General features: G+C 37.5%; 1 protein-coding gene across 1 annotated transcript; it reads left to right on the plus strand.

Moving 5' to 3' along the window:
- The first annotated feature begins 10,234 nt into the window (after nt 1-10,234).
- Nucleotides 10,235-21,217, plus strand: LOC105047804 (protein IQ-DOMAIN 31-like). Its single transcript, XM_073258853.1, has 7 exons — nt 10,235-10,511; nt 11,196-11,331; nt 12,607-12,900; nt 13,356-13,571; nt 14,956-15,015; nt 15,287-16,307; nt 20,895-21,217. Exons 2-7 carry the CDS (start codon nt 11,242-11,244, stop codon nt 20,924-20,926), a joined length of 1,713 nt encoding a protein of 570 aa, XP_073114954.1. The 5' UTR covers nt 10,235-10,511; nt 11,196-11,241; the 3' UTR covers nt 20,927-21,217.
- The last annotated feature ends 479 nt before the right edge of the window (nt 21,218-21,696 follow it).

Here is a 21,696-nt window from a genome sequence, read left to right on the forward strand (position 1 = left end):
AAATGAATTATTATCAAAGAAAACTCGCAAGGGTATTGGAATCTCTCTTGAATTAAATTCAGAAAAAGTTTTAGCTACTCCCACAGCTGCTTATTTAGATCCAAGTAAGATCAAAAAGTTGCCTTCCTTACCACATAAGAAATATGGGACAGTAGACTGGGCATAAGTAAAATGCAACTACTGTCATGAACTTGGACACACAAAATCCTATTGTCCAAAGAAGAAACAAGGAAGAAAATTTTTTGGCTCTAGCTCTACATCCCGATCCATCCCATCACCGGCTGCGCCAGCTACACCAACTCCTACCTTACAAACTTCTGATTCTATCAGTTCTGAATTTGATTCTCGGAGTTCTACCACTGTCTTTACTGTTGCTGATGTTGAGGACCTTATCTCCAGAGCTCTTGCACGTCATGGTAATATTTTCTCCACTCCTGCCTTGTCTGCCAATACAGGTATCTCTTCCACTTGGATCTTAAATTCAGGAGCCTCTAATCATATGACCCCAAATATATCTTGTTTTACTACTATATCTTCTAGATCCTCTTTATCCTCTATTTTTATTGCTTGTGGAACCTCATTATCTGTCAAAAATATTGATAATATTAGCCTTGGAAACCGCTTGAACTTATTTGATGTTTATCACATTCCAAAGTTATCCTACAATCTTCTCTCTGTTGGTCAACTTGTTGACTCTGACCTTGAGTGTTATTTTTCTATCAATGGTTACCAGATACGGAAGCAACAAATGAAGTGAATAGTTGGGACTGACCGTAAGGTGGACAAGCTCTTTGAGATCAATTGGTGCATCCTCATCCTCAACCTCAACTATCTCTTTCCACTATTGGCACAAATAATTCTTAGTTATGATATTTGCATCTTGGTCATACGTCTGACTCCTATTTAAATAAACTTGTTTCAAGTAGTATTTTGGATAATATTTCAACTTATTTTGTTTCTTGTATCGATTGTAAGCTTGACAAATAAATTGCTCTTTCCTACAATAATCGTGTTACTACTTCCTGCTCATCTTTTGATATTATTCACTCTGATGTGTGGGATCCTTCCTGGGATCCAACAATGGGTGGTTCTCATTATTATGTTATTTTTATTGATGTTTTCTCTTGCTTCACTTGGCTTTATCTTCTCAAGTCTCATGATGAAGTATTTTCTACTTATAAATCTTTTGCCAAGATGATCTCTACTCAATTTTTATCTTGTATAAAAATTTTTCGAACTAATTCTGGAGGAGAATATCTTTCCATAGAATTTAAACATTTTCTTCATTTTGAAGGTACCATTTCACAACTGTCATGTCCTCATACACCACAACAAAATGGTGTATCTGAGAGGAAACATAGGCACATCATTGAGACTGCCAGAACTATGCTTATTTCTTCTGATCTTCCTAAAATCTTTTAGGGAGAAGCCATTCTCACTTCTGTTTATCTTATTAATATACTACCAAATTTGGCTATTGATATGAAGACAGCTTATGAAAAATTCTTTGACAAACAACCTATCTACTCTCATCCTCGACCATTTGGATATACTTGTTTTGTTCTTCTACGGCCTAATGAACGCAACAAACTTTTAGCTCGTTCAGCTATGTGTGTGTTTTTTGGTTATGGCATTAAGCAAAAAAGATATAGATGTTATGATCCTACTACTCGGCATCTTCGTATTTCTCGAAATATGAATTTTTGGAGATCATTTTTTTTACTAAAATCTCCAACCAACTCACATCTTTGAATTCTTCAACTTCTGCTATGCTTGACATTGATCCCACTCTCTTTCCAATTGAGAATGATGCTCCAATCTCATCAGTGTAGTCTGTTCTTTCTAACACGATTGATTCTTTCAATTCTGTTTCAGATGCTGCTCTTACAGCTACATTTGCTCCATCCACTGAAAATCGTTACCCCACCAGAACTCAAACACCAAATGTTCATCTACAAGGGTATGATACAATATTTTTCTCTGCTTTACTATCTATTCATGAATCTTTATCCTATAAAGAGGCTTCCACTAATCTTGTTTGGCAACAAGCTATCACTGATGAGTTACAGGCCTTGGAGAAAAATTACACTTGAAATCTGGTTCCTCTACCTCCTAATAAAACAGCAATAGGATGCAAGTGGATCTTCAAGATCAAAATTTTTCTGATGGATCGGTGGAACGCTATAAGGCACGTCTTGTTGCTAAAGGTTACACTCAGAAGTATGGAATAGACTACGAGAAAACCTTTGTACTAGTGGTATGATTAACTTCTATCCGTATATTTCTAGTAGTTGCTTCTGTACGACACTGACAATTACATCAAATGGATGTAAAGAATGCCTTCTTTAATGATGATCTTGAGGAGGAAGTGTATATGCAACCACCGCAGGGTATTTCACATGAATCTGGTCATGTTTGTCACCTTCGAAAAGCTTTTTATGGGGTAAAGCAAGCTCTATGGGCATGGTTTGCAAAATTTAGTACCACCATCTCTTCCTTTGGTTTTGTTCAAAGTGCTTATGACTCTGCTCTTTTCGTTCGCAAAATACATAAGGGTCTTATTCTACTTCTACTTTATGTTGATGATATGATCATCACGGGTGATGATAGTGCAGGAATCATGCAACTCAAGAAGTCCTTTGAAATGAAAGATCTTGGTTCAATTCGCTACTTTCTAAGACTTGAAGTTTCTAATCATGCCTCAGGGTTGATCTTGTCTCAAATAAAGTATGCAACTGATTTAATTACAAAATCAGGAATGATCGAAAATAAAATAGTGGTCACTCCTCTTGAACCAAATATCAAGCTCAAGTCCACTGATGGTAAACCCTTAAACAATCCAACCCTATATCAGCAGCTTGTGGGTGGTTTAATGTATCTTACCATCACTAAACCTGATATCACATATGCAGTATATGTGGTTAGTCAGTTCATGTCCAATCCTCACACTGTTCATTTTGCTGTTGTTTTTCATATTTTCTACTATTTACGAGGAAATCTGCATACTGGAGTATTATTGCCATCAAATTCTTCCTTGTGTTTAAGTGCTTATAGTGATGCAGATTGGGCAGGTGATATGAATGATCGCAAATCAATTATAGGATATTGTATACTTCTTGGTGATTCTCTGATTTCTTGACGCAGCAAGAAACAAAAAGTTGTCTCACGATCCAGCACAGAGGTTGAATATCGAGCCTTAGCAGATACAGTGTTTGAAATTATTTGGCTTCATTAGCTTTTTTCTGATATGGGAGTTCAATTTTCTACTGCGACACCACTGTTCCGTGTCAACAAGAGTCTGTTGCATTATCCCATGACATTTTTCATGCACGCACCAAGCATATTAAGATTGATTGTCACTTCACCAGATAACATGTTAAACTTGGTACTATACTTCTACAGTCCATCACTTTAACAATACAACTTGCAGATATTTTCACCAAGTCATTATCTGCATCTCATCTTCATAACTTCTACTCCAAACTCAATTCGGTTAATCACTCCTTACCATCTTGAGTTTGAGGGAGGGTGTTAGAAATATTACGATACATATCTCCTATATAGGTATAGGATTAATATCATATCCTAAATGTGTGTAGGATTGATATCCACTATATTTGGGATGGCTATATTTCTATAGAATAGCTGTAGATGTCCACTATATTTGGGATGCTATATTTGTATAGAGTTTATAATTCTGCCAAATATAGGATAGTTATATTTGTATAGAATAGCTATATTTGTATCCTTGTATTCTTTTATTGTATAGCCTTGGATCTATAAAAGAAGATACAAGGCCAGACTATTAAAGTAATAAATGGCTTATTTTCATCTCCCACTTTTGTTATCTTTGTCATTCACATCTCGGATACCCACTATCCAAATCTAAATATTTATATATATATCAAAATCTTAGGATAAAATTTCTATGATCGGACCGATCATGGAAGGAATTATGATCGGACTATCATCGCTTCACGTCTTCGAAGCATGCTGTGCGTGTTTACGCACATGCGTTAAAATACTAAAAAAATAAGGATGGATAAGTTCTAGGGGGTTACGTGATATTTATCAAAATTATTCAAATGTTTAGAATTTATCCATTTCTATTTTCTTAGTATTTTAATGCACGTGCCATCCTCCAAGCCGAAATCTCTCATGTGATCGACGCTCTTGAGGCTAGAAAAAATAATGAAATGATTCCCATCCGATCATGATTCCTGAGGACAAAAGAAGAGTCCACAAAATCAAAGGAATCATGAAAAAAAATTTAAAAGTAAGACCTTTTCCCACGTAGATTGATCATTCTGTTTGCTTTTCCGACATAGATTGGTCATTTCGTTTGCTTTTCCCATGTTTTTTTTTTTTTGGCTTCTTTTTCTTGTTATTTTATTTATTGTTTTGGAGATCCGAGGGGAAGAAAAGCACTTGAGGGGAAGGAAAGCACCTGAGGAAGATCGGAGGAGTTTCTTGGTGCTTCTGGCTGTTGAGACTTTGAGAGCATATGAGATTTTGTGACATTTGTGGCAATATCAGTTGGTCCCTTGGGGTACTGAGAGCTTAATCTTGCTAGAAGCATGATGTTTTGTAGGATCTTTTGAGTAATAGGAGAATTGTAGTAATAACTACATGGATGATGTCCGAAAGGGAAGCTAGGAGGCATGTTCAGGTGCCTTGCATTATAGTATCAGCTTCCTTGTGGGCGTTCTTCATCAGTCTTGGTATTTCACGCAGGATTTCATCAAGGCTAAATATCTCTTTACTCCATTGTTTAGCTTTTGTTTTAACTTCGGATGTAAGGTCCTTATGGTGCTGTTTTTTGTATAATTTTAGGCCTACTCTTTCCCTGCTTTGGCCATTTTGTTATATACACCTTTTGTACACTGATACAGCTTCATTTTGATAATGTCACATTTAATTTCTATCCAAAAAAAAAAGATTTATATGTGAATATATGTACTGTTAGTTGTTTAATCATTTGTTTTATAATGTTGTATGCAAAGATTTTAATTATATATAAAGATGTTGATGTAAATCATAGGATTTTTCAATATTATGGGTTATTTATTTACAAAAAGATCACCTTATTTTCTCCAGAGCAAGTTTTTTTTTTCAGATTGGGCCTATTGGGCCATGAGGCTTATTGTTCTACTTTGGGCGGGTTCAAGTAACATGGGGGGTTCGGGTACTCGTATAACCCGACCCGAATATAAGATAATCGAACGGGTTCAGATACCCGACGGGTATCCTAATCTGATTATGGGATGGGTTTGGGAATATAGGTTGATTTTGTAATCGGATTTGGGATGGATTCGGATAGTTGAGATTAATCAGGTTTTGATAGGGATAGGATAAATTTTGTGGGTACCTTATCCGTTGCCATCCCTATGCACAAGGCCGTAGATGCTGTCAAGCATAACCACTCATTCTATAGGCTTCAAAAAAATAAGCAGCTGTAATTAGTGGCATGCATGGTCACATGATGCATGCAGTATGAGGAATAATTTCTTCCAGCCATGACATGTTAGTTGATTTTAACATGGGTGATGGGAACACAGACTTCCTACCTCTCTTGGTTGTGTTGGTGGTATCGTACCTATGATCGTTACATTGCAAAAGGCTTGGGCCCATGTGTGTTGCCAAGAGTAATTCTTTATACATCACATATGGTATAAAAAAAATACACTGTTTCACTTGATTATGCCATAGAGTTACTGCTTTCCGACGTACATTTAATGCTTGCAGTTCTATTTTTTCATTTTAAAATTTAAATGATAAAAGTACCCATTCTCTTTACAAAAAATTATAACATCTTAGAATCATATTATAACATTTTGAGGTCAAATTATGGCTTTCTATACATAAGAAGTCATAATTTGATCATAGAATGCCATAAGAAAAGAAAGAGTATTTTCATCATTTGAAAATTTTAAAAATTTTTAATTATAAAAATATTTTTCCTTTTTATGACTTCTGGAAGAAAAATTATGACATCATTTATGCAAAAAATTATAATTTGCAAGATGTCATAATATGGCCACAGGATGTCATAATTTTTTCAGAAGAAGAAGAACATTTTCGTCATTCAAAATTTTAAATGAAAAAAATAGAATATAGATATTAAATATGCGTTAAAAAATAATGATTATATAGTCTAATCAGATAAAATGATATATTATTTTTACACCACATGCGGCGGCGCACAAAAAATTTCTCGCGGTGCCAATTACATGCGTACCTTGCATGTACCTTGTAATTGGCGTATGTTTGTAGCAATTATCCTCGCGTCTACATGACATGCTGGTTTAGGTAGGAGTCCAGGGGCCTCCGGATCCTGCTCCAAAATCCATGATCTGCATCCTTGCTGCTTGCAAACATTGGCACCAGCAAGGTGTTCCACCTCCTTTTACCACGTCGAAGGCGTTAGACCGTCAAGGGAAATGAAAATTTCAAGGATCTTTATAATTCTTTTCTTTTTAAAATTAAAGACTTTAAGATTGTTTTACCACCTTTACTTGCAATTCAAGTCGATGACAGAAGCACTATTAAAGCTCTAGTTTGAGTATCTTGTCTCCATTGGGATAATTGCCAATCGCAATATGGGGGCTAATTAACCACCAATATCTTGTTTTTCCTCCTTTTTTTAAAAAAAAAATTCAGTCATTACCATCCGCTCATGGACCAATAGTACTGTGGCACAAGGAAAGTTGTCAAATTTAATAAGAGCTAATGTTTGCAGCACACTGGAGGTTGCCAATTTGTAGGCATACAATAAACAAGAAGTACAAATGACCTATTATATTACATGGTTGACAAATGCATGTGAAGCCTTGCATGGTTGACAAATGCATGTGAACGAAGGCGTACTGTGTGTTTCTATCGAGGAGCTTCAGAAAAATACATCTATTAAAACAAAAAGTCCTTCATGTCACCACAGAGGAACAAAGTCTATTGCTTAATCGTAACGTTTATAAATGAATGATAAAGTTCAAGCTTAGACAGGAAGGCATTTTAAATCACAAACATATGATTTTACCTCCAAGTAACCTGTCACTGTGCACTAAGGTTTCCCCAAAACGAGCAACAAAAACGATACGTAGTTTATGCACAGTGCTCACTTCATCTACCTGCTCGTCACTTTCAAATATTTCAGTGCATGCATCTTACATCTGAAATTCTGAGCCATTTCCATCCTTCACTACATCAGTTGAAGATAAGGAAGAGATGGTAGCACAAGTCCGCATCAAAAATCGGATTAGGCCCTCCATAGTCCACACGGTTCACATCAGGAAAATTGACCTTATTAGCTTAAATAGTGGACCTTCGATGGCCAAGAAATTCATTAGAGCTGTTGAGGGGACAAGGATACCAATTTGTCAATTAGTAGCATGTTGTCGGTTCATATTTTGTATCGTAGAGGCTGGATCATGGTCTCGATGGGGACATGCCATCCAGCTCTCAACTCCCACCTATTCTTGTTGGATATAGTTGAGAGATGGATAATAGCCGTCAATGTATCATTAATCTAAATATACACTATTTTTTGTGATGCAAAACATGCATGGCAGAGGATCCAAGATAGGTGCAGCGAAAATACAGAATAATTTAGTTAAAAATAGATGCAAGTTGTGGGTTAATTGGGATCCAAAAGTTGTTGCTAGAAGTAGATGGACCTTATATTTAAGCAGTGCATCATCCATTCGTTTAAAAGCTAAAAATAAAAAGAATCCTGTTGGACGGTGATGCATATGTAACTCGATAAAAGGAGGATAGCATACTCATGTGGATTCCTAGGTTTATTATGCAAACATACTAAAAAGAAATCCATGCTTGTTGGCCAATCAAAATTGCATTTGATGACAACATTTATTAAGTAACAGCCATCCTCCAATTCCTCTCTTTGACTTAAATAAGCGGGCGCACCTGGCACGCTAATTGTACGCACCATCCCTTGAGCCGCTCCCGTGCAAAAATCTGCTCCAAATGATCAAAAAAAAAACACGTATTGATTGAACGGTCTGGATTGCTTTTACCAGAGAATACAGGGTCCATGCAATCACTGCCGATGAACCGGTTATAGGCTTGGAGCCATCGGTTAAGACCAGAATAGCGTGGAAGGCAAGTTTTTGTGCACCCGGACGGAGGGTGCAGATAATCCGATATGGAGCATACTATTTTATCTGATTGATCCATGTAGTCATCACTTTTCAATGCACATTTAATATTGCAGATCGATTTTTTTATTTAAAAATTTAGTATGATAAAAATATTTGATTTTTTTGATAAAATTATGATATCCTATATTCATATTATGACATCTTGCATCCAAAAAATCATAATTTTTGTCCACAAGATGTCATAATATAACGCAGATGTCATAATATATATAGGATGTTATAATTTTTTTTTAAAGAATAAGAGATTTTATCATTCAAAATTTTCAAACGAAAAATCAATTTGCAAGTATTAAATACGTGTTGAAAAATAGTTGGATAAAAATATTTTTTCTATATTATGATATCCTACACCATATTATGACATCCTGGAGTATAATATACCACAGGATATCATAATTTTTTTCAAAAGATAAGATATTTTCATCGTACTAAATTTTTAAATGAAAAAATCGATTTGCTGGTATTAAATACGTATTGAAAAATGATAAATATATAAATTAACCAGACAAGATGATGTACTTCATATCAAATTTTCTATATGTTGTAGTGCAAAAAAATTTCTTTAGTATAAATATCCCATCCCTTTGCCAGTGCATTCGGAAAATCATGGCCATCATGCTCGCAAAAGGCACCATTGCCATCTTCCTTCCCTTCCAAAATGAAGATCAAATTTATCTTATTATATTTCTTGCCAATCATTTGATTGGTTTTCTATCATAAGATTTTTTTTTTTTTTTTTCTTTTCTGTGGGTACATATACCCATACGAGTTTGATGTAGTGATCACTTTTCCATTTCTTCCTGGACTCGGACTTTTTTTTGATGAAACTGTCATACTTGCAAGATAAGGACTCGATCGCCTTAAAAGACAACCTTACCCTTATCATTCGTTTATTTTTCAGTCATTACTTCATGTCGACGTCAGCACCAATTCAAGAAGAAGAATGACTTGGGTGACTCACCGACACCCATAATTTTTTCCTACGAGTAACATGTTCACCATACAAGAATTTCAAAAACACATTCCAAATATTAATCTACAGAAATAATTGGTAGGCGCCATCCATCGCCTTATGCAAACATCAGTTGCGGCACATATAGCCAATAGAGACTCTCTCACTAAATTATTAAATCATGGTTTTCTCTAAAATTTCCCTCAAAGCATCCGGGATGTGCCATCACGGAAATCTAGAACTACCATTTCAGATCCATCCGTTCATTATTCCTTTGCTGCTACCACATGAGCTGTATGTCCAGTTTTTGTTATCAAATTTGTATTAGGTAGTTAGGAATCTCTTCTTGTCACTCTCATACTTGGGTGGTCGTTGGACGGTCATTCATCGTCCGGCTGCGTAAGAGAACCAGCATCGGTTGAACGGTCCAGATCGCAGCTTCTCCCCCATCATTAAATATTTAACCACCCTCGGCTGCTCCAGCGAGGCGGAGGCATCCGCGTCACCATCTATATTCTATTAAAAAGGTAAATCACCCCAAGTAGAACGGATGGGGAGGAGTCCAAGATGCAGTCAAATATCTTATCTTAAGCTCGCAAGCCGACACACAAGTTGGGGACCACGAAAAGCCATTTAGAAAGACAGGCAGATGGTACGTCAATAGTGTGGAGAAATTATTCCCTGCACTACGTGCACCATTTCTCCGTGCACCCACCCTATAACGACGGCTGATTCTCAGGCATGTGTAGGCAATAAATAATAATTTGGGGTGGTGCCAAGTGGGATCGGGGGTCCGTTGGGTTCATGATTGGGTGTCCAAAATATCAGCACACTTCTTTAAAGTCGTTGTAGTTGGAGTGCGGACCCCACACTGCCTGCGCTTTTCCGAATACATTCTTTTTTCCTTCAACGATCATAAGCGACCCCCTATCTTCACCCCTCCGTTTCCAAACCCACTCATAAAATCCGACTCATCAAAGGCCGCGCTGGTGCTGGGGTGTGTCAGATTGCAATTCCCATCCTGCCCCGGAAAAACCGGATGTCGTGCCGGTTTGGATTTTCTGAGAATACCACGGGGCGGCATCCCATCTTCTTCACTCGCTTTTCTTCCTCTCCGTCTCCAGGCTCTCTCCCTCGCTCTCTCGTCTTTCTCTTTCTTTCTTTCTTTTTTCCCCTCCTTTTCTTTTCTTTCTCTTTCCTCGCGCTTCTCTTTTCTTTTTCTTGAAGGCTTTTTGTACACAAGCAATAGCTTTTCTCTCCTTCGCCCGTCTCGCTCATCCTTGTCCCTCCTCTTAGTTTTCATTTTTTTTTTCTTTTTTCTGGGACGACAATGGAGGAGAAGTAGAGAGAGTAGGGTTTGTACAACCGACTGGATTCTGCCGGTAAGCTCCGATCTGTTCGGGTTTCGATGCTTTCTTGTTCGATTTTATGGTTGTGGTTGGTGCATTGGCTTTCGGAGGCAGCTAGTCTATTCTTTCGGTTTGGGCTTTCGGATGGTTTGAGCTGTGGATTTGGAGGAATTTCGGCGAATCGAGCTCGTCTTTGTGAATCTTTTTGTTCTTTCTGTGGTGGAAAGTCTGTTGGAGCTATGGATTTCGCCTTGGACAAGATTTCTTTTGCTGCTTAGTGGCTTCTTGGCTGAACGCCATTGTGCTAATGTTAATGTTATGCGAGGGTTTTGATGCATATCGTGAAGGCTTTATTAATTTGCATATTCTTCCTGGAAGGTTTAGTTTCGATGTAGTGAGAGGGTTTCGGATGGTATGTGATCATGCCATCATTTTGAGGTTTTTCTTGAATCGATATTGAACAACAGGAAATTCTGGATTTGCTGTTCGGATCTCACTTGTATTCATATTTTGACTGGATCCTTCGTTTTGTAATTTTGAGCTAACAGTTAAAGCTACTGACGTGCCCAGAATGTGGAACTGAATAGCTACACATACTATTTAGATTATCTTCTGTCATTTCATTGTATACAGCTAGAATTCTTTGGATCGATGTTGATATTTGTGTTAGATTATGCTGCCCGCTGTAGTCCAGTGCAATGATCTAGCTGGTTTCAGGTTCTACGATTCAAGATTTGGGCGTGGAGGATCTTGGTTTTTGGCCATGGGAAAATCACCTGGGAAGTGGATCAAGACATTGCTTTTTGGGAAGAAATCAGCCAGATCTCATGCAACGAAAGCAAGGGATGCTCTGGTATGCCTTTGGGTTTCTCTGCATTTTGATTATAAATAGTGATTATGTTTGTTTATTTCATTTAGATGATGTTTGGTGTTGTTGATGGATGATTGAAACCAGTTGGCATCGATTGAAGAACTGCTGCTTCTTGCATTTGTGCCCCCTTCTTTATTTTGTCAATGCCTGATTACTGTTTTTTCAACAGATGAATTTAGAAGGGGAACATATAAACTTCGCCATTCTTTCTATTTGTTCATATGCTCGAGTGGGTCCAGAAATTGAACGATGATGGCATGCCTAGAATGTCTTGATAGTTTATGTTTAATTAAGTGTCTTAACTAAAACTGTTTAGGCACTTGTTAAAAGTTCAACGATTCCAAATTTTAGATCTTGATCCCATGAGATAGGAAACTGGCTAAGCCAACTTATATTGCTCTGATGTGGCACTCTGAGTACACTTGTCATGTATGGAGTTATCTCAACCACTTATTTATGAGATTGGCAGTTTGCTTCTGCTGTATTTCTTGGATGAGTTGTGCTTGGGAATTAAATAAAAAAAACTTTTTTGTTGATTTAAAGTTTTGGAACATCTGTCATGAAGTGCAAAATTGAACATGTTTATTCAGTCAATCACATGCACAACTTGCATATAAACACATTGAGAAGTTACATACCTCCCCATTTTGAAGAGACATGCTTGAAGATTAAAAACTTCTCACTTAAAGAAAAAAAGAAGAGGAGAATAAGAAAAGAAATGCAGAAAGATGCAACAAAAGTGTGTACCTATGTCGTGTCATGAATCCAAGATACTCCAATTTTCTTTGTTTAAAACTTTACATGTGAAGTAAGGCTTAGTTAGTGAACTTGGTATCATTTAATAGATATGTTCAATGACGAAAAACAAACAACATTAGCTGTCTTGTTTTGCAGAACATTTTATGACTAGGCAGAAATAATAACATTTTTTTTTTAAAAAAATACAGAACGTGGTATAAACTATATGCTAAGCAACATGTCTTATAATTCAGGACTTGTCATCTAAGGGACTGATATGTCAAAGAAGTTATCTGTTTTTAATTCTTGAAATCTCAATTGCCTGTTATACTCTGTCTGATTTTTGTTTAATATACACTCTCTTGAATATAAGTTACAGTTTCTTTTGCTCTTAGAAGATGTAAATGTTACATTTTCATGGGTGTATTCCATGGCAAACTTATATATTAAATCATCATACCTTTCCTACCCAGGTTAACATTTAAGCATGGGAACACTTATTTATCTTTCATGTTTCAGTTGCAGAAATCTGTCAATGATAAAGGGTATACCGGAGGAAAAGGACCTGCTTTGACTGAGAATTCTTCAGTAATTTCTGAACCAGTACTTGTCAGCACTGACAACAATGGAATTATCTTAAATTTAGAAAAGGGAACACCTTCCAATTTAGATGGTGATGGAGGAATGCTTTCTGCCACAAGTCAGGATGCAGATAAACAGGGATTTGTCAGATATGACACATCAAATGATCCTGAAAAACTTAGAGAAGAGCAAGCTGCTATAAAGGCACAGGCAGCTTTTCGTGGTTATCTGGTATTTTCTGGTTGGAATTGTTTTTTCTGTTGAAAATATATTATGATTCATGCTGGTTTTTATTTTGTTGCTCTGCCTGAATCTTAATTCCGTAATGATATCTGCAATTCTGCTATCTGTACCATTGTCTCGAGTATTATACATTACTAGGTTTTGTATCCTATTTGATCAACGCCACTCTCATGCATTAGGATATTAACCATAACAATATTGCTTTCTATCTGAAGTAACAAGTATTTCCTGCAGCAATCATTCTTATATCTACCTACATATGAATTGTGGGATAAGTGAACCATTATTTAGCTGGACGGAAATTATGTTGAGAGATAATGTGATAATATTAAATAAAATGTGCCTGGATGTGCATGGTATTTCTTTGACCTTTTTTGAACCTGGTTTATTTCCATATTAATTGTGCATTTTGTATAATGGTTATTCTGTGCTGATATCAATAGACCTTTTGTGCAGGCACGCGGGCGTTCCGCGCATTGAAAGGTATTATTAGGCTTCAGGCCCTAATTCGTGGGCATCTGGTAAGGAGACAAGCTGTTGCAACCCTACGTGCTATGCAGGGAATTTTGAGGTTACAAGCCATGGTTCGTGGCCAAAGAATTAGGTGTTCTAGCATTGGATTCAAAATACATACAATGCTTGCTCAGGGAAACACTGCGGTAGCTATCCTACACTTTGTCCTTGCATTTCTTCTCTATTACCTTGACCTCCTGCTTGTTGATTTTAATAATGTGTGTAATATGGAAAGTAAAGGGAAAACACTCCAAGTCACATGTTGCTTTTTCTCTGGGATAAGTCAAATTAGCAGGATTGTGAATCATGGGGTTATTTTTAGAACTGATCCTATTGGTACCCATGACTTGATGTTGACCTTGTTTTAATATATTATTTTATCTGTTCCATCACTGGTCAATTTTGATAGTGTGGTACACAGAAGGCAAGGACAACATGCTTGTAGCCCTCTAGATTCCTTGCATTCCACAATCAGTCAAACTGGTGGGTCATGGCTGAATTTGGTAACTAAGAAGTGAAGAAAGAGATGGTGGATTTAACATATTAATAAACCAAAGAAATCTGGTCTAGAAGAAAGAAACCATCATCCAAAAATTGTCTGGATGCTGAGAATGAAGGGAGCAAATTTCTTGTGTTTGCTTATTTAGAGGGGAGGTGAACTTCTGAGCATGTTCAATCTGGATTGGTTGTGAAATAAGGATCATTACAATGTACCCAGAAGGGCTTGCAGTGTTGGACATCCAGTTTGTGTCTATATTGAAGTTAATAAAAATAATTGTTAATTAAATGGTGATAGATCTTTCTGTAATTTTCTTGAAATGCAAGACAGCTTGCTGCCAAGGTTATCTGGATGCTTGGCTCGCTGCTCTCTTAGGTCTAATTAGTTCATATTGGACATTAGAGAAAGGTTATGGAGGGGCTCCCTTTATGTTCTTCTTTTCCAGTTGGACTAGTATTTTACTTGTATTGTCTTTTTGGGTTACAGATTGGCTTTAGGGGAGTTTCAAGAGTCATCAGAATTACATGTTTTGGACTGATTTAGTTGTCATTCGAACATGGGGTTCAGTGGAGAGCCATATATTATATTAGGAACAATATGCTCTTGGATAAGGTTATATACTGCAAACTAATTCTACATTTTGAAATTCTATTCTTCTTTCTAACCTGCTGCTGTTTAAAGTACACTGCAGCTAAGTGCACCCCTTTGTTTTCATGTTTCCTTTTCTTCTTTTCTTGTGAAGGGTTCCTTGTTTTTTTTTTGGTTTTGGTTGGCGGGGGGGGGGGGGGGAGTTGGTATTATCTGTGTTATTATTATTGTTTTTTTTTATGTGCATTCTCTTGGGGAACTGGACCTGCTCTAAGTACATTCTGGATTTCAATATTCTCGAATCTGTTTCTAAATCTTCACAATGTTAATTTTAATATATATCTAAGAGTGATGCTCCATATATAAATTGAATGATATAGTGCAGTAACTACCTTATCCCATTTTCCTTAAGAACACTTGCTAGTTGCTACACTTCTTTTCAGGATGCTAAACCCTCGAATTCCTGGAAGGAGAAACTCTTGACAAATGCATTTCTTTGCAAGGCAGGTTCAAATGTGTCACTCTGTCATTTTCCACAATGGAAGCCATATTATACCACAGCAAAGCCCTGAATATCTACGCAATGCAAACTCTCTTAATTCAGTTCTTTTTCATTTTCCTTAAGTTTGATGGTTTGTGATTATGCTGCGTGAAATGAATTCGTGAAGGATTGTCCATGATGTTTTAATACTCCTTTTCGTTGAACTGACATTCTGTTCATTTATTTTAGATAGTTTCTTTTGCCTATTCTCACCCTTCATTCATCTCCTGTAGCTTCTTTCTTCATTGCTTGTTGCAAAGCCTCTACGAGTACAGTATGATCAAGGGGACCCCAATTCAGTCTTCAGCTGGTTGGAGAGATGGACGTTCACTCATTTCTGGAAGCCGCTTTCACAGCCAAAAAAGGCAGCTGATTCAAAATCTCAGACAAGAAGGTTCAATTATGCTATGGAAACTGAATCCGGCAGATCAAAGCGCAATGTTCGTAGGAATTCAGCTGTGAATATTGACTCTGCTCAAACCAATGTCACATCTGAACCTGAAAAAACAAAACGCAACCTGAGAAAATTAGCTGGCTCTTCTGCTGACTCAGTACGGGAACCTCCGCTGACTGAACTTGAAAAGGTTAAGCGTAACCTAAGAAAGATATCTAATTCCATCACAGAGCCTTCTGACTGTCTAGAGGTTGAAACTGAGAAACCAATTCACAGTGTGAAAAAGGTGTCGAGCTCCCCTTCTGATCTTTCTGACCAAGGCCTTGATGATTCTGCTGAGAAGATAGAGAATGATGTTATTCTGTTTCCTGATACCAAGCCTGAGGTGGAAACTGTTTTTAAATCTACAGGAGCAGAGGGACCTGCTGATATGTTGTCTGTTGAATGTTTTGCAACTGAATCACATCAATTGCAGAGCATTGACAATGAAGAGAAGGCTTTGATGGTGAATGGGGAGTTAAGTTCCAAGGAAGAGCAACCTTGCCTTGAGAACCAGAAAACTGGCAAGAAAAGGTCTTCTTTCTCTGAAAGGTCAGAATATGCTGACAATTGTTTACAGAACACTCCAGTCTTGCCAAATTATATGGCATCAACTGAATCTGCAAAGGCAAAATTACGGGGACAGATTTCACCAAGGTTTGGCTCAGATTCAGCTGACAAAAATGGCATCACTCGTCGTCATTCTTTGCCATCTTCTACCAATGGGAAGTTGAACTCACACTCACCACGGACACAGAGACTAGTTCCAGCTAATGCCAAGGGGGGAAGTAGAAGTCTCTTTTCATCTAGAGATGGAAATGGTATGAATTTCAACATTCTTTTTCTTAGTTTAGTCTGTCATTGTTTAGAATATTTCTGGCTTTTTGGTTTTTCTGTTTGTTTCTTTTTGTTGATTCATCTGTTCTTGTTTCAATATATATTCTGGAGATTAAGTCCTTCAATACATGTTCTAGAAATTAAAAGCTCTATGTTATTTGTCAATCATATAATCTTTATAAATTTGACTTCCAGTCTTTTTCAGCAAGCCACTTTTGTAGAATTTTTGTCTTTCATAAAATATCACAGCAGAAAGTTAATTTAAATGTTGATTCTAAGATATAGCGGTGAGCCGATAAGGAGGATTAACATGTTTGGGAAATGAATTACATGATTGTGTAGATGTATTCGATTAGTATTATGATATGCATCTTCCAGTCTATGTTATGCGGACTCTGGTCTGTGTGTCAGGTGTGGATGTGTCTCTAGGTGTCAGATCCACTTAATATCTAGAATTTCTTGTATGGCCTTGTTTGGTTGCAATACTGATCTCCATGTTTAAGTGTGGGGTATGGATACTCGAGGCTAAATTGAACATGCCAACATAAATTTAAATGGATTTTTTGAAGCAAGTATAGCAGCATGTCTCTATATGCCATCATATCTTAATTAGTTTGTGATCATTTGAGGATATAGGATGACCGCTTTATCTGAGTATGGAAAGAGGAGCAACTCTCTATTGCGAACTTCTGTCCAGCTTCTGTTTGGAAAGCATAAACCTGATCATTGTCGAAATAGATCATGACACAAGTATCAGTTCCTTTATCTCTGACTTTGGGGGACCCTTTTTTTTATGGGAACCTGCAATGTCAATGAATTCAATCTTCGGTTACATTTCTTAGGGAGATATATAGAGGTAAAATTGGTCAAATGAACAGGTCAGTATACATCTGTGAGTTAGGGACAGCTTAAACCCAGTTCCTACAGTGGATGTAGCTGCAATTGAAATTCCTGGTTAATTTCTGACACCAATAAGCAGTAAATGATGCTTCTTGTTTTAATTGACAGTGGTTTGCAGTACCGAAACAATATGGATCTATCATTCCTGGTATTTTAGACAAAAATCAATTTTCAATTAATAGGTGTGCTTTTGAGACCATGGTTAAATGTGTTGGATGCACACTGTGCCAGAGATTATATAATATGAATGAGTAATGATGTATTTCCATCCTAAGGACACAACTGTTGCTTTAAGTTTCGGCAATATTAGTGAAATAATACAACCTTTTTCCTAATTTAGATTGTGGTGATAGATACTTGAGGATATTTTTTTAAGTGAAGTGAGGCGTGCTTGATTAGGGATGGCAATTTTTCCGACCTGACCTAAATGGAGTAGGTTTTATCTGACCCGATTGAGAGGTGGGATGGATATGGTTTTTAGAAACAAATATTCGAAGTGGGTTCAAGTCAAATATGGATAATGGTATTCCCCGCCCCAAACCTGCCTCGATAATATCACTTCTTGAAACAAATTTAAAAAATCACACTCATTTTCATCAAAACCCGCTCCTCCACCCTCCCACCCCCACTCGGTGACCCGGTCACCCCGATAGCCAAGCAGCACAGCGGCGGCCCGACGGTTGGCGATTCCCCACCCCACCTCTCTCTCTCGTTTACATCAAAACCCGCCCCTTACCCCTAATTGGTGATCTGGCCACCCCAACACCCAAGCAACATTGCGGCAACCTGATGGCCGACGAGTCCCCACTTCCCCCACCCCTAGCGGCGGCCGATGGGTCCCCACTCTCCCATCCCTAGCAGCAACGGCCCGACAGCTAGGGTTCCGACAAAATCCTAGCCATTGTCTAAGCTTCCCTATTTGGCCGCGCCAAACCTCCCACCCAATTGAGACTCCTGAGGAGTGAGGACGGAGGAAGAACCAAAGGAAAATGGAGCAAAAATCAATGAAAACAAAGGAAAGATGGAAGAAATTGAAAGGTAAGACCTTTTCACGCATAGACTGATCTTCTTTTTGTGCTTATTTTTCTTTTCTTTTCATTCTCTTTTTCGGAGATCTGTGGGGAAGGAGAGCACCTAAGCGAGATTAGATGGGTTTCTTTGGTTCTTGTTGGGGTTCATTCATCTAAGCAAGATTTGTGACGGTGTGAGTTGGTCCCTTGAGGTTTTGAGAGCTTAATCTTGGTTGAAGCATGATATTTTGTACGGTTTGGGGATGGGGCGGCGAGCAGTGGTGGTACGGCGGCAGAGATACGGAGCAAAGAGGGGCGATGATGAATGGAGTGGAGGGAGGCTGGGAGTGGGGCGAAATGAGAGACCGGGTATACCTGACCCAACCTAGCCATCCTTGGAGCCCGACCCAATCCGACTTGAGATGGGTACGGGGTGGGTATGGGATATAGGTTTTTTTCTCAGTGGCGGGTATGGGTATCAGTTGACCCGATCAATCCCCAATCCGTTGCCATCCCTATGCTTGAGAAGACTTCATGGGGTTCAGTTGGCATGGGTGATCTGGCTTGGGGTGGGGTGTTGTGGGGGGGTCCCAAAGGGAGTCAAGTGGTTTTGACTTTGGGAATGGTGGGCATGCAAAGGTATATCTGCACTTCTGTTCCATCTGGCTAGGCCTCTGGTGATGGTGGTGGGCCTTTAGAGGGAAATTGCTGATTTATAGGGAGTTGGATCTAGTTTGAGCTTTGAAAAAAATGTGCTCAAATTTCATATCCTTATAAATATTTGAAATTGCATGTATACCTTCACAAATTTGTTATTTACTTGTATATCTTTATAAATTATTTTTTTTTTTACTTGTCTAGCCGCAGTCGACATGCTATCTAATGCCGTGAGGAAACAAGTTGTTTAAAATTGAAATAACTGAAATACCCTTAACTCAATAAGGAAGACATGCAATATATATATATATATATATATATATATATATATATATATATATAAAGGGTATATATGCAAATAATACATTTGCAAGGGTGTACATGCAATTTCAGATGTTTATAAGGGTATATATGCAAACAAAAAAAAATTAATTAAGTGCTAATTAAACTAACATCATCAAGCTGACTCAACATATGTGACTTTATGATCTTCAGCGTGCTTGTTACCTGTTATCAAAGCATTTGAAGTATTGAGCAATAAATGGAGACTGAGAATATGATGAGCATTGTGAAGGTTAATCAGACATAGAGATGTAAAATCAGCAATGATTAACTAAAATTATTACATGAAAGAAATGTTAGTAGTAGGGCGAAATGACAATTTATAATATGATCGTATGCATCAAGGACCATTGGAACCCCTACTTAGTGAAGGGTTACCCTCACATATATATGTGTCTATATATATGTGCACATCTATGTATATGTATGTATTTTTAAATGTCCATATGGTTGGATGGGTTAACAAAGTGAAGAGAAATGCTTAAAACATATATGGAAGTTTGGAGAAAAGATTTGGAAATGGCTTATTTTAATAGAAGTTGCTTCCCCTTGATAGAAATGAATGCCTAGGAAGAACTTTCATAAGGCTGAACTTAATAGAACAAGGCTTGTCTGCAATGTGTAATTGCGGTCCTTTATTTTGTCACCATTAGAAGAACCAATTGTTATACACTTTGCTAAGTTTATCAGGTGGAATGTTGATTTGCTGTTGGCAAGAAGTTTGGACGAATCATGATTCTTTGTGGGAAAACAGGTTTTGCATTTTAAGAGTCACATACTGCATTATGTCATTATGGCTGGTGATAGCTGACGCTTATCCATGTTGCCTCTTCAAATTCTTTTGGTGACTGATGACTAACACCAGATATACAATCTGTTACCTCTTGATGTTGGTGGATGTCCATTGGCTTGTCTTATAATTTTAAAAGGAAGTCAGAGTTTATGTGAAAATCAATTTGATCAACCTTGATTTTGTAAGTTGGGAAATGTGATATGTGGCATTTTAACAAGGTCAAGCTGAACTGCACAATAACATATTATATTAAGATTATATTCTTCTTGCTCCTTTTCCGTGTAAAGGGAGCATATTACTTGTGGTAGGATTGTGCATGGGCAGGGGATGGTTTGCAATGACATATCATTTGCTTGTCTAAACTGTGGCATTAATTCACATGCACAGATAAATCAATCTCAATATTGCATTAAATTTGAAGGATAGTGCAGGATCATATTTGCTTGATTTTCTTGGAATCCTTTTGCCCTATCTAGTGTCAGAATAAAGATTCTAATAAAGCAGAGACTAGAACGCCCAAGGAGAATTGCTGGTTTGCAAGGGAAACTGGAGACTACAAAGCAAACCAGAATATTTCCTAAACCAGAAAGGACAAATGAAAAGGGAAGAAGAATAAATGCATTATATCAACCTTCACTCATCTGTACAACACAAATTTTAAGCTAATATGCACTTGAACCATAATCCTTGCAATTTGTAACATCAACATTGTCCATGGAGAAAAGCTATTCTATTTCTTTCTTTTCTGAGGCTAATTGCATTTGAGATTCTTTCTGAAAATGACATCAGAAATGCTAGATCTTATGGCAGTAAAATATGTTTACAATTTCCTTCAGTTTTCCTTACCTGTACTTTGTTCATAACTGCAGAAAGGGCAATTCAAGTAGAATGGAGACGGTGATGGAAGAATGCGAGTTCAAATATAGCTTTGCACGAGAGGTAATTGTTCTAGATTTGTCTGCCGTTTTTTTCTTTATTGTTTGTATTGTGGTGTAAAGTTCTGCTATCATCCCCAACTAGTTTGATGAATAACTGGAGTATGGTGTGTTTGATCCCGTCTTATTGCCGGGTTCATGTGTGTTATGTATAGCTAAAAGCCTTTTACATTTGGTTTGGAGTTCTTTGAAGCTGCTAGTTCTACTCTTATATTTATTCTATCGCAGGACCACCAAGTGAAAACATGTTACTCAAATGCTTGCTCATCTGATTAGGATATCTGTATTTCTATCGCTTGAGTCTCTGGACCACTTACGTTTACCCTGCTGTAGATGGGGTTTTGGTCAAACAGCTTTCTGTGATACTGATATTGTTCAAGCAATGACTTGGATCCGTTTCTTGCATAGCTTTGTTAAGTTGCCGCATTTAAGTTAAACTTTGATTGCGCTGTTTCTCAATAAAAGAGAACCGGAAGCCTCACAGGTACTGGTTGTTTTTTTTCTGGGCACAGTATTTATAGCTGAGATTGTGTTCTTGAATATATTATTTATACAGGGAGACCCAGATGCCTATGTTTTGCACATTCAAATTTGGGTTCTTGAATCTTCTTAAAGGGCGTCTTGGTGACACATTGTTAATAGAGTTTGTGACATCCAGAGTTACCGATTGAATTTGGTCATATAAGCATAGTCCTGTTTCTGATAGCTGTAAATGTCCTCACCACGAAGAGCTAGA

The sequence above is a fragment of the Elaeis guineensis genome, chromosome 6 (assembly GCF_000442705.2).
Source record: "Elaeis guineensis isolate ETL-2024a chromosome 6, EG11, whole genome shotgun sequence".
NCBI lineage: Eukaryota > Viridiplantae > Streptophyta > Magnoliopsida > Arecales > Arecaceae > Elaeis > Elaeis guineensis.

What these genes read in the sequence shown, in the direction of transcription:
- LOC105047804 (XM_073258853.1), top strand. Translation starts at nt 11,242, where the DNA reads ATGGGAAAATCACCTGGGAAGTGGATCAAGACATTGCTTTTTGGGAAG. An exon ending in CGAAAGCAAGGGATGCTCTG is followed by an intron (nt 11,332 to 12,606) that starts GTATGCCTTTGG and finishes TTCATGTTTCAG; the next exon opens with TTGCAGAAATCTGTCAATGA. An exon ending in TTCATCTAGAGATGGAAATG is followed by an intron (nt 16,308 to 20,894) that starts GTATGAATTTCA and finishes TCATAACTGCAG; the next exon opens with AAAGGGCAATTCAAGTAGAA.